The sequence below is a fragment of the Corvus brachyrhynchos genome, unplaced genomic scaffold (assembly GCF_000691975.1).
Source record: "Corvus brachyrhynchos isolate BGI_N302 unplaced genomic scaffold, ASM69197v1 scaffold67, whole genome shotgun sequence".
In the NCBI taxonomy this organism is placed as follows: Eukaryota; Metazoa; Chordata; class Aves; order Passeriformes; family Corvidae; genus Corvus; species Corvus brachyrhynchos.
In genome coordinates, this window is record NW_008239114.1 from 514,275 (window position 1) to 530,471 (window position 16,197).

Consider the following 16,197-nt stretch of genomic DNA (forward strand, 5'->3'; position numbering starts at 1 on the left):
GCGTGTCTACGGCAAGGGAGTGGCAGGGGCTTTTAAAGGGATGGGAGGGTCATGCGGCAGGCGAGAGAGTGGCAGGGGGACATTAAAGGGATGGGGGGCATGCTGCAGGCCAGAGAGCTGCATGTGGTGGCTCAGCACTGGTGCCACCCCTTGTCCCCAGGGTGCTGGTTGGGGTGTGTAGGGGGGTACAGATGGGGTGGCAGCAGGGACTGAGCCGGAGTCACAGGGGGTGACTGTGCACGGTGAGGACCCCAGGGGAGGTGACAGTCTGGTCTGATGAAGCATTCTCTCCTGCTTGCCTTTGCAATCCCCAGGAGAAGATCGAATATGCCTTCCTCATCTTCTTTGCCATCGAGGCGATGCTCAAGATAATTGCCTACGGCTTTCTTTTCCACACGGATGCCTATCTCCGGAACGGCTGGAATGTGCTCGACTTTTCCATTGTGACTCTAGGGTAAGGAAAAGTGGGAAGGCTGCTGCTGTTCAGCTTGTGCCAGGCCTGTTCCACAGCCAGTCAGGGACTGGTTTTTCTGGTGATTGCAATGTGTTTGGGGATAACTCCTTGACTAAGTTCATGGCCTTCTCCCATGGGCTCCCTTTTCCTGCTCTGACATCCACTGGGATCCTCTCTCACTCCTGTTTCTTCCTGTCTTGACTCCTTCATGCTTCTTAGGTCCCCTGGAGAAAGGGGGTGGCATGGGGTCCTCCAGGGTTTGCACACAGGGTGGGAGGTCCCAGGCTGTCAGCAGTGGAGCCGTGCCCAGGAGCTGGACTTGCCAAGAGCTGCCCCCTGGGTGAGGCTGAGCACAGCTGGCAGTCCTGGCCTCGCTTTTCTGCCTGCAGAGCTCTGAATCCTTAGCTCAGATTCCTTGGTCTCCATTCTCATGCTCTTCTCTTTTTCCTTGTCCTTCCTTCTGCTTCTCCTCCTTCCCTCCCTATGCCCTGGCTCTTTCAGGCTCATCACCATGACCCTGGAGCAGGTCAACGTGAAGCAGGGAGGGCCTTCGGGGGGAAAAGGCGGCTTTGACGTGAAGGCCCTGCGAGCGTTCCGTGTGCTGAGACCCCTGCGCCTGGTGTCCGGAGTGCCAAGTGGGTGCTGGGTGCCCTGCTGTCAGGAAGGGCTGGTGGCTGGAAGGGACCTCTGGGCCTGGCCAGGGTGGGGAGCCATGGGATGGGTTTCTTATTGCTGCTGGATCAAGCCCAGCCACAAAGTAGGTGTAAAGGAGGCACAGGTCCTTGCTTGTTCCTCCAGGTGGTAGTTGTCAGCCCTGGGGATCTGCAGGTTGGCACACATGTGGGTGCCTCCAGGGCTCAGCATCAGTGCCTTTGTGTGGCCAGGATCTCGCTCAAATTTCTCAGAGCAGGGATCTTGTTCTTCCGTAACTGCTGTGAATACAGCCAGGATGAGAGCACCAGAACAAAGGGAGGGGCATGAAGCAGCCTTCAGCACTGCCTGGCTCTGTTGTGCTCTTCCACGTGCTTTCATGGTGGGTAGAAGAAAGGATTTCCTGCTTCAGAGATTTCAGTCCCGCCCCACCTGTGCCCCTCTTCCCTTGGCAAGGGGCATTTCAAAGGCTGCTTGTTGGTGGGCTGGCAGGGATGCAAGGTGCACCCAAAGCTGTTTAGGAAGTGGTTGACCTCCTCTCCCTTCATCTTTGTGCAGGCCTTCAGGTCGTCCTGAACTCCATCATCAAGGCCATGGTGCCCCTGCTCCACATCGCCTTGCTGGTCCTCTTCATGATCATCATCTACGCCATCGTCGGGCAGGAGCTCTTCAAGGGCCGGATGCACAAGACCTGCTACTACCTCGGGACAGGTAGAGTGTGGTGGGAGGATGCAGCAGAGGCGTCTCTGTGTGGCTGCTGTGAGACCACAGGGATTCTGTGTTCAGCAGAAAGCGTGGCCTTGCCAGCATCAGGCCTGGGAGCGCGGCAGGACTGAGGGATGTGTGAAACAGCGTGAAGCTGGGCGTGAGGGGTGGTGAAAGAGGCGCCATTTGGAAGGGGAGGAAGTGTGGGCTGCTGTGTTAGGCCTGACCTGCTGCTCACACCATGGCTTTGCTCCTCAGATGTGATTGCCACGGTGGCATCAGAGAAGCCAGCCCCATGCACCAGCTCCGGCCACGGGCGACACTGCACCATCAACGGCACCGAGTGCCGCAGTGGCTGGCCAGGGCCCAACAACGGCATCACCCACTTCGATAACTTTGGCTTTGCCATGCTCACTGTCTACCAGTGCATCACCATGGAGGGCTGGACTGAAGTTCTCTACTGGGTAGGCTGCAGCACTTTGTGCCCAGTTTGGTGGAGGTGATCCTGGTCTTGGCTCAGGGCAGGGAATGCCCTCCTGGAGACAGCACCCCATGGCAGGGCTCTACCTGTGAAAGACTTCTGCCCCCACCAACCTTCTTACTGAGATGCACATCCCATAACACACCAGTCATGTCTCTGCGTCCCTGCAGGCACTGCCTGAGCTGTCCTTGCTCTCCAGGTAGACAGGAGATTGCTCCAGCTCCCACCCTCGTGTGGGCCAGGCACAGCAATGCCTGTGGATGCTCCTCCAGCAAAGCCCATGTTTTGCAGTCCTTGGGAGACAGTTGTGCTGAAGCTTAGGCTTGGGGCTGATGTTTAAGTCTGCTCCCAAAATGCTTGGGTCCAGCTGTAAACCAGACACAGTGTTCTAGGCAGCCAGGACTTGGAGCCGGGTTTATGTGCCACCATCCCAAGCACTCCCTTTGGAGGGGGCAAAGATCCCAGAGGCTGTTGAGGGGCTCTAAGGGGAAGCAGACAGTGGACAGTGCCTTCAGAATATTTCACCTGCATCTCTCCTTGCCAGGTAAATGATGCCATGGGGAATGAATGGCCCTGGATCTACTTTGTCAGCCTTATCTTACTTGGCTCCTTCTTCGTGCTCAACCTGGTGCTGGGGGTGCTCAGTGGGTAAGTGCCACCCTACCCTTTCTGCCAGCAGAGGAGTTTTAACTATACAAGAAAGAAGCCTGGAAAAGTTCTGTTCTTTTTCCTCTCTCATTCCTCACCCTTTTTTTGTTTTGCATGCTTAGAAACACTGAGCCGTGAGTTACGTTTTGTGTTAGTGTCCATAGCTTTCTGACGTTTTAGCTCAACACTCAACACAGAAATCTTTTCCCTGTGGCACAAGCAGCTGTCAGCAAGCCCAGCCTGGGAGCACGTGGGTTGTGGTGTGTTCTGCCAGCACACCCAGCAAAAGGAGCTGAGCGGGCAGCAGTGGTCACTCCACGGCTGTGGGTCTGGACACTCCTCACTGGTCCCTCCAGCTGCCCTCCTGCTGTGAGCACACACAGTTTTCTCATGGCCAGCCTAAGGAGAACATCTTTGATGAGTGCAAGGGATCCAAGAGAATGATTGTTAGTCTAATTACTGCTTCAACAGCCTCGTCCAAGTACACCAATGAGCTGTCATCAGTCTGTTATGACAGTCTAGGCCAAATTCAATTAGTGTTAATTCCCCCAGTGGTACAGTTAAAACCTGAGATGTTACGCTCAACCTACCAAGCATTGCTGTGGGACTGCTACCATCCCAGTTTTGTTGCTTGGAAATATGTGTTGTCCTGGGAAGTGAGGGGGGCTTTTCTCCTCAAGTCTGTGTAGGGTCAGGGTCTTTTTTATGTGTTTCAATCCTTGTTTGTGCAAGTGGATCACTCTTGTCATCTCTGTTAGTTCACAGGGTTCGTTATACCCTAATTACTTGGATTTGTTAGGCCTCTAGTATGACAAGAGCCATGCCACTGCAACATTAAAACAAATTGGGTATTACTATAACTAAAACAAGTTAAAAAGCACAAGATAAACCACAGGAACCTGACTCTTGTATAGGGTTGGCTGTAACAGCAGGACAAGCTGGACTACAGTCATCTGATCCTGGAGTAAGTTGCTGGCATGGTAAAGGTTCTGGAATAACATTGCAAATACAGCTAAATTATGTTTGAGATCAGGAAAATTATTGTTACCATGTCTGAGACCTATTACTAACACAGGCACCACCAGCACGGCTGGGCAGCAGGTCCACAGTCCTGCCAGACACCAGGAGAGAAAAGAAATTAATTGAAAGAGAGCAGGAAGAGTGGGCAAGGACATTGGCAGACCTGTCCTTTCCATGTTACCATGAAAAGAGTGTCCTGTTTACCTGCCATGTGATGAGCTTACCTTCTTTCCATGTGGAGAGCTTGGGGCACATTTTTGGCCCCAGGATGGGTGAGACCCCACTCTGATGCTTAGCAGGACAGGGGAACTGCCCTGGCCTCCAGCATCTGGTGTCCAGCTGCAGCACCCCGCAGCGAGGAGCTCCCAAAGAGCAGCAGTGGTGGGGAAGGAGCCCTGCCTGCCATCAGGTGATGGCCCCATGACCCTGCATCGTGGGCCAAGAAAGAGGAAAGTCACCGGAGCAGTGGAGGGGCAGCGCTGGTGGCAGGGTACTTCAGGACTTTCTACAAGGGCTGGCCTGGCACAGAGCTGTGGTTCCTGACCTCCACGCCATCCCCTGAGCCTGTGCTGCTTGCCTTGTCGCAGAGAGTTCACCAAGGAGCGCGAGAAGGCCAAGTCACGGGGCACGTTCCAGAAGCTGCGGGAGAAGCAGCAGCTGGAGGAGGATCTGAAGGGCTACATGGACTGGATCACCCACGCTGAGGTCATGGACAGTGATCGGGCCAGGGGAGAAGGTACCAGCTCTGCTTGGTCACAGACCCTTAGTGGGGGAGTTGGGTTCCTAATGCTGGTCACCTAGAGAGGCAAGGTGGGAATCTCTGAAGAAGTCACAAAGACTCATTTTGCCTAAAAGACCCATGAAACAAAATGCTTTGGCTTCTGCAGAACAGTTTCCCTCCTCTTTTTTTTTTTTTAAATTTTTCTGAATCTGACCCAAACTAGCAATGATTTATCCCTGGTGCTAATCCTCCACCTCAACCACAGTATTTAATATCTGCAGACCCCAAGCAAGGCCTGAGTCTCCTTTGGCAAGAGGCACTTAAATGGCCATGAGGAGCGTGTGCCCCTGGTGTGCAGGGGTGCCGTGCAGGGCCACAAGCTCTCACACTAGCAGATGCATGAATTTCTTGCCATCACTTGACAATTTCAAGGGGTTAGAAGGGGTTAGCCTGTATATCCACCTCAGGGAAGGAGGTGGATATACAGGCATCTAAAAAAGCTCAGCAAAGCCTGGGGAGCTCTACCACAGAGCCACAGTGTCTGCCGTGCCACCCTGCCTGGTGAAAGCACTTTAAATGCCTCGAGCTGAGTGATGCATGTGTGCAGAGAGCCTTGGGAAACACTGGGACAGACAAAATGCCTCTTCCAGAGCTGTAGCCCGTGTTCTGTTCAGCCTTTGCTCAGATCCCAACTGGCCCCAGTTTTTTCCATGCTGGGGTACCTTCTGCTGTCCATCTCTGGGCTGCCTCTGCTCTTCCTGCAGGGCAGGGATTCCTGGTGCTTCGTGCTTGGTTTGCACCTGATCCTCAGAGCCTTCTGCCCAACTTTTGGTTGCTGACTCCCTGGGATGGCATTGTTTTGAGTTCCCTTCTGATGGGGAACCTCTTCCTGGTGTACTTCTGGAAGAGGTTCCCTCCTACATGTTCTTCCCAAGGGCTCCAAGAAAAGCCTGTAAATGTCCTTCCCTCTAGGTATGATGGCATCGGATGAAGGAGGGTCAGAGACAGGGAGCTTGTATGAAATTGAGGGCATGAACAAGTGGATTCTCTTCTTGTAAGTGTGCTCTGGCTGAACCATCTGCTTGTATGTGGGCTTCCACTGCCTCTCACTTGCTGGCCCAGCTGGGCCAGGCTTTCCTGGTCAGCCACCAGTTTCTGGCAGAGAGACAGGGACTGGTGCTTGGGGGAAGATGCAAACATCGGGCAGCGAACAGGGAATTTGGCTGGTACTGGCAAAAAGCTTTTCAAGGTGAACAGTGTCCTTGCTGTGGGACCAGGCTCCAAGCATCCTCCCATGGCCTGTGCAGCACGGCATGTAATTCAGGAGCTGTGCCTGCAGCTCCTAACCAGAGGTGCTGGAGGCCAAAATTAAGCCAGGAGGGTGAATGACCTGCAGTGCCTGAGTGAATGCACTGAGTTCCAGGGGCAGGTTGTGGTCCTCATCCCTTTTCAGGGAAGGCACTCAGAAGAGGGAGCAGGGGTGGCTTTGCCCTGCAGGCACAGCCCAGGAGCCTGGGTCTGGCCAGCTCTGCTGATCCTTTGCCATCTCTCCAGCCGTCAGTGGAGGCGTTGGAACCGAATGTTTCGTAGGAAGTGCAGGGATGTGGTGAAGTCCAAGTTCTTCTACTGGCTTGTCATCCTGATGGTGGCACTGAACACCCTCTCCATCGCCTCTGAGCACCACTTACAGCCAGACTGGCTGACACAAGTGCAAGGTAAGCAAAGAGCCTAAGAGAGAAGGAGGGCCCAGGACACCCTGCTGCCCCAGAGACTTGTGTGAACTGCTGTGAGTGCACAGCCACAGCGGCACTGCACAGAGGCTCTTAGACACACACAGAGCCTTGTTGCCACACAACTCACACTGACCATGCGTGTGTACTCTTAGGGACATGATCTTGCCTGGTGAGCACACACACAGTGTATCCATGGCACCTCTGCACATGAACACACGTGGCACGCACTTGAGCAGTGCAGCCACTGCACCTCCACCCACCCACACACACCCAGAGGCACATGGAGCACAGGTGTGCACACACACACACAGCTCAGCCCCACGTGCACACGCACACCCCACGTGCCCACCCTGCAAGGACTCACGGGCGCTGTACAGCCGTGTGCTCACACACACCAGCACACAGTTGCACATCACCCCCTCACCTTCCTCCCGTGTGGTCCGCGAAAAACAGCAGCTCAGGGCTGGGTGGGCCAGAGGAGGGTGAGCAGCCCTGCCCTCCTTCCCTGCCTGCTCAGCCATGCTGGGATTGAGGCCCCTGCTCTGACAGGCCGGATCTCCCACCCCAGACAATGCCAACCGGTTGCTGCTTGCCCTCTTTGTGGCCGAGATGCTGCTGAAGATGTACGCGCTGGGGCTGCGCCAGTACTTCATGTCGCTCTTCAACCGCTTCGACTGCTTTGTGGTGTGCTCGGGGATCCTGGAGACCATCCTCGTGGAGCTGGGCACCTTGTCCCCGCTGGGCATCTCGGTGCTGCGCTGCATCCGACTCCTCCGCATCTTCAAGATCACCAGGTTGGGGAGGGAGCTGTGGGTACTGGCAGCTCACGGTGCCCAGGCATCACTCACAGTTCCTGGGCATCACTGGCCCCGTCCCCAGGGGAGGCTGCAGCGTGAACAGAGCTGGTGGCTGCTGGGTGGAGGAACTAGGCCGAACTGGGGATTTGTCTCCAGGCCATGGTTTACTGGGAGTGGCGAGTAGGACAGAGCTGAGGCCCCACTCTAGCTCGGGGTTCTAGGATGTTGTGAATGGGGGTGCTGTGGGCCAGGACTCGTAGCTCTTCTTTGTGGCCCCAACCCACTGTGTTCACCCCTCTTCCCCATCCTGCTTGCTGGTGCCCTGTGCAGGCAGCAGCGTTATCTTGCTTGTCACACCATGTCTGCAGCTTTGTTTCTTCCTCTTGGAGCCTGCCTGGAGCAGTCCCAGAGCCCAGCCTGGGTCCAGAGTCCCCCTTGTTGGGCTGCTGACACATCACCTTGGTCCCTTTGGCTAGATTCCCTGTGCCTGCCTGGTCCTGCCCACAGCCTTCCCCACTCTTTCACCTCCCACATGCCCCTATCTCTCCTCTTCCCAGGTACTGGACATCTTTGAGCAACCTGGTGGCCTCTCTGCTCAACTCAGTCCGCTCCATTGCCTCTCTGCTCCTCCTCCTCTTCCTCTTTATCATAGTTTTTGCCCTGCTGGGCATGCAGCTCTTTGGGGGCAAGTTTGATTTCGAGGACATGGAAGTGCGCCGCAGCACATTTGACAACTTTCCCCAGGCCCTCATCAGTGTCTTCCAGGTTTGGGGCTGTGGGAAGGACAGCGGGGGGCTGGGGGTCTCCAGGCAGGAGTTAGGTCTCAGGGGGATGTGGGTTTGTGGGAGTGATGTGGCTTTGGGACAGGAACAGGGAAATGCAACTGGAGTCATGAGCAGTAGTTCAGGTTCAGGGCTGAGCAGAAAGGAGGGTTTGACCATGGGGCTGGAGGGGCTGTGAAGGTTTGGGGCTGGAGCCAGCAGGGTAGGATCAGTCTGTGGGGTTCTGTCATGCTCTGCTGTGAATGCTCCTGAGTCTTTATTACTGCTCTGCTCCCAGATCCTGACTGGAGAGGACTGGAATTCCATCATGTATGATGGGATCATGGCCTACGGGGGCCCATCCTTTCCTGGCATGCTGGTCTGCATCTACTTCATCATCCTCTTTGTTTGTGGGAACTGTATCCTCTGCCTGCAAAGCCAGGCCCAGGCCCCCTGCACCCAGCCCCATAGCATCAGCTGCACAGGACTGGGAAGGTGGGAAACAGGGGCTCCCCTCAGTGATTCAATGCTTGCCTTAAGCTTTTCGGTTCTGAACAGCAGTGGAATAAACCACGGGCTTCAGGGCTTGCACTGGTGGTGGCTGAAGGCTGGTGTCTGGAGGAAAGCACATCTGGAGCAGGTCTGGATGTCTGGCAGGCAGAGATCCAGCCAGAGAGGGCAGCCAGCTCAGAGCTCAGTGCTCACAAGGGATGGATGCTGGTTAGGGATCACCAGCCAGGGTTATCACAAGGGCCAAGCTCCAGGAGGGTTTCTAAGGGCACCCTGGAGACCATGGATGGCTCTGGCCACATCCTCCAGACGGGAACCAAGTCCGTGTCCTTAGCACTGTTCTCCCAGATATCCTCCTCAATGTTTTCCTGGCCATCGCCGTCGATAACCTGGCTGAGGCTGAGAGCCTGACTTTAGCCCAGAAGGCCAAAGCAGAGGAACGCAAACGGCGGAAGATGTCCAGGTGAGCGCTGCCATCCCCAGCCATGGGAGCTCCCAAACGAGGTGCTTGGGTGTGAGGGGACAGAATGACCTTTCCTGTGGCCCCTGCCCAAACTTCAGTTCCTGCTCTCCCCTCCTCTCTGCTTAGAGGTTACCCAGAGAAGACTGAAGAGGAGAAGCAGATGATGGCAAAGAAACTGGAGCAGAAAGCAAAGGGAGAAGGGATTCCCACAACAGCCAAGGTCAGTTCTGGTGGAGGTGAACCTTGGAGAGCTCCTGGGGAGGGCCCAGGCTCCTTCTCCCACCAGCCAGGATAGACAAAGGCTTGGAGCCAGCCTGGGTCTGGGCTCTTGACCAGAATCGCTCCTCGTTGTAGCATCCACTGGTGATGGGTGCTGTTGGTGATGGGGGCTCTCTGGGCCCAGGCAGGACACGTTGCCTGGTGACACAGCTCCATTGCTGGGGATCCTTTTTCTCAGATCCATTTCCTTGCCCATAGCCAGTGGTCAGTGGCTGAGATGGTCTGGTGCACACCAGTGTGGAGTGGAGCAAAGCAAGTCAGCAGCATCCCAGACCTCCCTTATGTCCACACCAGCCCCTCCACAGGCAATCCCCTCTGTTCAGCCGTGCTGGCTGCGTGCTGAGCTGCCCCTGAGGAGCATCTGGCCAGCAGCTACTTCCCTGTCCACTTTGCAGAGATGCCCTTAGAAACTCACACAGGAGTTGCTCCATATCTTACTCCACCCCTGGCATATTTGCGTGGCTCCAGGCTCTTGCTCAGCACACATTCCCATTTCCCATCCCCTTTCCCTCGATTGCAGCATCCCCTCACCCAGCTCCAGCCTGGGCCAGCACTCCATGTGCCTGGTGCTCTGTTGGCCAAATGTAGAGATGCTGCTTATCCCACATGGCTTCCAGGATGAGAGGGTCTGGCCAGCTGGCACATCCTCCTCTCTGTCTCTCCCTTGTTTCAGTTGAAAGTGGATGAGTTTGAATCCAATGTCAATGAGATCAAAGACCCCTACCCTTCTGCAGACTTCCCAGGTAAGACTTGTCCCTGGCAGGGCAGCAGGAAGGCTGGGCAGGCACTGCAGAGGGATGTGTGTGAGGAGCAAAGGATGTGGTGACCTTTCACCAGCCTTGGGGTACTGAGGTCCCTGTGGCTTGCATGCCAGATCAGGATTATGGGATCGGAAGCTTGTCCATGAGGTTGTATTCCCTTTCCCACTCTGGATGATTCTTTTCTTTTCCCTTCTCGTGGCCACCCTGCAGGTGATGATGAGGAAGATGAGCCTGAAATCCCCCTGAGTCCTCGGCCACGTCCCCTTGCAGAGCTACAGCTGAAGGAGAAGGCTGTGCCCATGCCTGAAGCCAGCTCCTTCTTCATCTTCAGCCCAACCAACAAGTAGGCACTGGCCCTTGTCCCTGCCCTGTAGGGCCAGGCATGGCCCAGGTGCCTCTGGCACCAAGTGCTCACAGCGGGGTCCTGTTTGTGCATGACAGCCAGTTCTGAAGGGAACCAGCTCACAGACATCCTTCCATGCCTGGGGCCTTCCTGTGCTCAGGGTTTCTGCCATGCTGCCATGACCCCATCTCATGTCCCTCTGGCCCCTTGCAGCATCTCAAGGCATTTCTGTCCCTGGCAGGTTTCGGGTCCTGTGCCACAGGACTGTTAATGCCACCTGGTTCACCAACTTCATCCTGCTCTTCATCCTGCTCAGCAGCATTTCCCTGGCAGCTGAGGATCCCATCCGGGCCGAGTCCTTCCGCAACAAGGTGCCCGTGGAGATGTAGAGGGTTGGGATGGGTGGGGGAGACCTCGTGGAGACTCCCAGCCCCCCAGCAAGCAGGGACTTACTTGCCAGATGCTGTGCCTAGCCTGGGATTGCAGCCCTGCCCCTGGGAGGGCAGTGCCCTCTGGCAGGAGAGGCTGGATGTGCTTTCCATTCTGGGTGCAGTTGGGACAGCGTTTTACTGCTCCATGTCTCAGTTTACTTCTGGGTGAAGAGATCCACCAGACAGGGTGTGCAAGATTATTTTGGTTTGAAACTGTGGTGACTTACTGGGGAAAGAGACATGCTGTGAGGTGGCAAACTGGATCTTTGGTGTGTGCAGTGCCCTCGGATGCTGCTGGCATGCAGTGGTTGGAGCCACGGTTCCTGTCCTGCAAGGTACCAGTGGGTCTGGCAGGGACTGGGGGATCTCACATGAGACAGCCTCCCAGGGCCCTTGGGGTTTTTGGGGATCCGATGCTTTCAGGTGAATCAGGTCAAGCCTAACTCACCTGGAAAGGGAGAGCTTTGTCCCAGCTGCAGATTGGATCGTGCACTGGAGAAAATCAGCAAAGCTGGGAAAAGTTCTGGAGTCTTCTTGGTACTGGGCTTAGAGACTGTTGAGCTGGATGGGCTCCCTAGTCCACAGAGTGGACAATTCCAGGATGTTTGAACACACTGAAGCATTTCCCAGGTCACCCAAATCTCATCCAGTATTGGTGTCTCTGTCCCCAGATTCTCGGATACTTTGACATCGGCTTCACCTCTGTCTTCACAGTCGAAATTGTCTTGAAGGTGAGTCCTTTGCCCCATGGTCCTGCCATGAGCATGGCCAAGCACATAGGTCTAGACTGTTGTGGCCATGGACACTCACACTCTTTAGACATTCATGCTCCTGAAGGTCTCAGTGAGGAGGAGCTGCCAGCTGATCCTCCCCGAGAGTTCCTTCATGCACTCTGGGTAGTGCATGACCTGTCCCAGAGGCCATGTGTCCTCTCTAGTGGGGTCCAGCAGCTAAGTCAGCTGTGCTGTGACACGGGGACACATCAGCCGTGGCACCAGCTTTTTCATTCTGACGTGCCATTAAGAAAAAGAGAGAAAGAGAAAGCAGTGAAAACCTGTGGACCAAAGTCGTAACCCAAGCTGCTGCCACATGTTGTTCCACTCCAAGAGTCTTTACTATTCTCTTCTTTAATTTGCTGACTGACTGGGAGAGTTTTGTCTCCAGCCAGTGCTGCACAGAGGATTTCCACCTGAAGTCACCTGCAGAGGTCTGAGCAGGACAGGGTCCCCAGGCCAAGGAGCTGGGACCTTGTCCCTTGTCCACCCTTCCCCCTGTGGAGGGACCATGCCCCTGAGCCCTGCCTGACCTCTTTCCTAACTCCTTCTGCTCCCCAGATGACAACCTATGGTGCTTTCCTGCACAAAGGCTCCTTCTGCAGGAACTCCTTCAATATCCTTGACTTACTGGTGGTCGCTGTCTCCCTCATCTCCATGGGAATCGAGTAAGCACCTCCATGTGCCACAGAGTGGGCACTGGTCTCTTCAGGCTGGTGGGGCAGCTGGGGATGGTGGGTGGAGGAGGAGCAGCTGGCCCAATGACCGCCCATGTGTTCGTAATGTCACGTTTAGGGGACACGGACAGCTGCCCGCAAACTCCTTGAGTGTCAAAGGTCAAGGAGGCCAAAGGACACTCCTTGAGTGTCAAAGGTCTATGGGTAGAAATTCAGTTTGGATCTGCTTTCTCCAGCTGCCAGTGTCACCTGGCCTTACATGGGGTGATGGCCGGTGACATCCGCGTGTCTCTGCCATCCCTTGTCCCTCACTGCTGGCCCCAGCCTGCCCTCCATGGCTGCTTGGTGGGGCTGTGCCAGCCTGGCCTGGGCAGGGAGGTCACCTCGTCTCAGCTGTGCCTTCCTCCCCAGGTCCAGTACCATCTCTGTGGTGAAGATCCTACGGGTGCTGAGGGTGCTGAGGCCTCTGCGAGCCATTAACAGGGCAAAGGGGCTGAAGGTAAGCGAGAGGCTGGGACGGGGGGACCTCTTCCCGTGGGTATGTGGCAGGCATCGTGCCCTGTTCCCGATTCCCACCACCCGTCTGTGAAGGGCTCTGCCCACTCCCTCTGCCCTTGGGTGTGGGATACAGAGCAGGGGCTTGCCCCAAACGTGGTCACACCTGCACTGTCCTTCACCTCTGCAGCACGTGGTCCAGTGTGTGTTCGTGGCCATCAAGACCATAGGTAACATTGTGGTTGTCACGACACTGCTGCAGTTCATGTTTGCCTGCATCGGAGTTCAGCTCTTCAAGGTGAGTGGTGCCTCAAGTGGGCTTCTGCTCGAGCACATCCTGGCCAGGCTGTCCTGGACATCACCTGGGGATGGTGTCTGCCGGTGCTGGGGTCAGCACAGGCTGTGCTCTCGGTGCTCTGTGAGGGGACCCGCCTGCTCCAGGCCTGGCAGTGAGAGGAGGGCAGGAAGCACCCAGGGTACTGCCAGGCCCTGCACCTGCAAAGGGGCCAACTGCCTCACCTCACTTCGTGCCTCAGTTTCCTCTTTCTAAGGCAGCTGGTGCTTCTGACTGATTTCCTCTGTGCTTTGATTGTGAAGGGTTTCCTTTCTCAGGGCACCACTCCTGCTCTCTGGGCCTCGGCTGCTCTAAGGTAGAGCTGGCCCTGGCTGAGCTCAGTTTTATTCTAATAACTGAGCTTAAATTCTGAGCTGATGTAGGAAGAGCTTTCAGGACACCCAGCAGACTGAGCAGACCTGTCAGCATACCGTAGATTTTAGTTAATTCTCTGGTTACTGCTTTCTTCCCTATTTTCCAAATAGTTGACTCCCAGATAGGGTGAGCTAGGTAGGCCTCAGCTCAGGGCCATGGAAGGTTTGTTCCCATCACCAGGCAGTGCTTCTTGATCTCAGCCTGGGATTGACCCCAGGTCTGCCATGACTCTGGAAACCCCTTGTGAACTGGGCTGTGTTGGCAGGCACAGTGGGGAGGCCAGTGGTGGTGGTGGGCCAGGGTGGGAGGCTGCGTGGAGATGGTGGGGGAGGGACTGACTGAGGGCTGGGAAAAAGTCAAAACTCCCCAGGGCTTCTGAAGTCAAAGCAACACCACTTCTGGTCTCTGTTGAATGCAGGGCAAGTTCTACATGTGCACAGACCCATCCAAGCTGACAGAGAAGGAGTGCAGGTAAGAGCTCTCTGCAGCTTCCAGGTGGGCAGTGGCCAGGGGTGGGAGCTGGGGGGATGTGGTGGGGGATGCTTGTGTTCCTGCATGGGAATGTTGCATCCAAAAAGTGGACCTGAGGTGTCGTCGTGTTCTCCCTCACCCTGGGGTAAATCGGGAGCAAGCACAGGGCTGTCCTCCCCTCCCAGGGACCGAGGCCAGTGCTGCAGCACGTGGGCTGAGGGGGGCCCTGCACTGTGTCCCTTCTGCTGCAGGGGTCAGTTCATCAACTATGTGGACGCGGACCCCACGCAGATTGAGGTCCAGCAGCGGGTCTGGGTGCACAGCGACTTCCACTTCAACAACGTCTTCTCAGCCATGATGTCGCTTTTCACAGTCTCCACCTTCGAGGGCTGGCCACAGTGAGTCTGTGCTGAGGGAAGGTCTGTGCTGGGAGCAGAGCACTGCCATGGGCCTTGGCCAGGGTAGAGAAAGGAGAGCTATCCAGGTTGAGAAGCAGGACTGCTCACCCTGGCAGTGGCTGTGCAGTTGGCAAGGTTACCCAAGCAACCCTGTCCCACCACTGTTGGATGTCCCCAAAGCTCTCTGTAACCTTCAAGAGGAGACATGGTCTTTCCCACCCACTTAGGATTTCTGTTGCCTCCATTTCCCTCCTGTAGGCTGCTGTACATGGCCATTGACACCAATGCTGAGGACGCAGGCCCTATCTACAACTACCGGGTGGAGATTGCAATGTTCTTCATCATCTATATCATCCTCATTGCCTTCTTCATGATGAACATCTTTGTGGGCTTTGTCATCGTCACCTTCCAGGAGCAAGGGGAGAATGAGTACAAGAACTGTGAGCTGGACAAGAACCAGGTAATGGGAGTGCTGGAACAGGAGAAGGAGGACCAGCCCTGGGTCTGGCACTGCTGGGGCTGGATGGTTTGGATCAGCCCTTCTTTGTGGTGACACTGCTGACACAGATGAGTTGCACCTGCCCCAGGTCTGTTTGCTGCTGGGGCAGGGCCAGCTGGACCCATGTCTAGCACAAAACAAGCCTTCTGAGGGAAGGGCAGAGGGGACCAGAAACAGGGAGTGGGTCTCTCTGGACAGGTAGGGTGTCCAGAGTGAGCTGGAGCAGAGGGCTGTGCCCAGTTCTGGGCCCCCCAGCACAAAAGCAACATAGATGTACTGGAGTGAGTCCAACAAAGGTGGTGATGGAGGGTCTGGAGCATCTAAGGAGGGTCTGGGAGTCAAGTCTGGTATTGAGAAGGCTCATAGGGATCTTACCTATGGGTATAAACACCAATGGGAAGGCACAGAGGAGGCTGAGCCAGGCTCTTTTCAGTCGTGCCCAGTGACAGGAAAAAATGCAATGGACACAAACTGAAGAAAACAAGAAATTCCATTTAAACATTAAAAAAGCCCTTTTTAAAATGGTGATGGTGATCAAGCACTGGAACAGGTTGCCCAGAGAGGCTGTGAAGCCTCCATCTTTGGAGCTATTCAAAAGTCAGCTGTCCTGGGCAGCATGCTGCAGTTGGCCCTGCTTTGGGCAGGAAGCTGTGACTAGACCAGCTCCAGAGGTACCTTCCGCAACATCGCCTTCTGTGATGCTCTCATGCCATCCTTCTGGCTGGGGACAGCAAGGCTGAAAGCAGCAGAGGCGTTGGCAGAGGATGTGGGACACACTGGGGAGGACATTGGACAGGAGTGGCTGCTGGCCCAGGAGTGCTGTCACGCTCCTGCACTGAGGCAGCAGGGGCAGCTCGAGCTGGGGGTGCCAGGGTGATGTGAACCACACAGAAACGCAGCAGAGATGGCCCTGGGCTGCTGGGGAGGGACAGGCCTGTGCAGCCATCTCAGTGCCCCCTTCAGCCCTGGTTCATCTGATGTCTTCAGGGTGCTCTAAGCTGGTCCTGCTGGGATAAGCAGGCAGGCTCTGGGCTGGAGGGGTCAGGCCAAGGGCAGATGGCCATCATTAGAGGCAAAAGATGACTTTGGAAACTTGTCCCCTGTGGGTGCTCCGGGGTGTTTTTGCAGGAAGCACAGTGGTTGCATGCCCCACTGCTGTACCTGGCCCATGTGGTTGGGCTGGGAGAGAAGGGTGATCCAGCCTGGTTCTGGGGGGGTGTGCAGCATTGCTGGTGGTGCTGAGTGTGTGCCCTGCAGTGGGATCACACCTCCCCTCCCTCCCTCCCCAGCGCCAGTGCGTGCAGTACGCACTAAAGGCTCGCCCGCTGCGCCGCTACATCCCCAAGAACCCCTACCAGTACCAGATCTGGTACGTGGTCACCTCCTCCTACTTCGAGTACCTCATGTTCTTCCTGAT

General features: G+C 55.8%; 1 protein-coding gene across 1 annotated transcript in view; it reads left to right on the top strand.

Annotated features, from left to right (window-relative positions):
* CACNA1S (calcium voltage-gated channel subunit alpha1 S) overlaps positions 1-16,197 on the top strand; it is a 45,833-nt gene that overhangs the window by 13,587 nt on the left and 16,049 nt on the right. The window contains exons 3-26 of the mRNA XM_017739803.1: positions 315-454; positions 956-1,089; positions 1,664-1,816; positions 2,069-2,274; positions 2,836-2,939; positions 4,547-4,695; positions 5,653-5,734; positions 6,235-6,395; positions 6,982-7,207; positions 7,768-7,975; positions 8,270-8,390; positions 8,830-8,944; positions 9,071-9,164; positions 9,897-9,966; positions 10,195-10,327; positions 10,569-10,698; positions 11,430-11,489; positions 12,093-12,199; positions 12,620-12,707; positions 12,894-13,001; positions 13,831-13,883; positions 14,135-14,281; positions 14,540-14,741; positions 16,070-16,195. Coding sequence (XP_017595292.1) covers positions 315-454; positions 956-1,089; positions 1,664-1,816; positions 2,069-2,274; positions 2,836-2,939; positions 4,547-4,695; positions 5,653-5,734; positions 6,235-6,395; positions 6,982-7,207; positions 7,768-7,975; positions 8,270-8,390; positions 8,830-8,944; positions 9,071-9,164; positions 9,897-9,966; positions 10,195-10,327; positions 10,569-10,698; positions 11,430-11,489; positions 12,093-12,199; positions 12,620-12,707; positions 12,894-13,001; positions 13,831-13,883; positions 14,135-14,281; positions 14,540-14,741; positions 16,070-16,195 — 3,117 coding nt within the window. The remainder of the gene's footprint in view (positions 1-314; positions 455-955; positions 1,090-1,663; positions 1,817-2,068; positions 2,275-2,835; positions 2,940-4,546; positions 4,696-5,652; positions 5,735-6,234; positions 6,396-6,981; positions 7,208-7,767; positions 7,976-8,269; positions 8,391-8,829; positions 8,945-9,070; positions 9,165-9,896; positions 9,967-10,194; positions 10,328-10,568; positions 10,699-11,429; positions 11,490-12,092; positions 12,200-12,619; positions 12,708-12,893; positions 13,002-13,830; positions 13,884-14,134; positions 14,282-14,539; positions 14,742-16,069; positions 16,196-16,197) is intronic.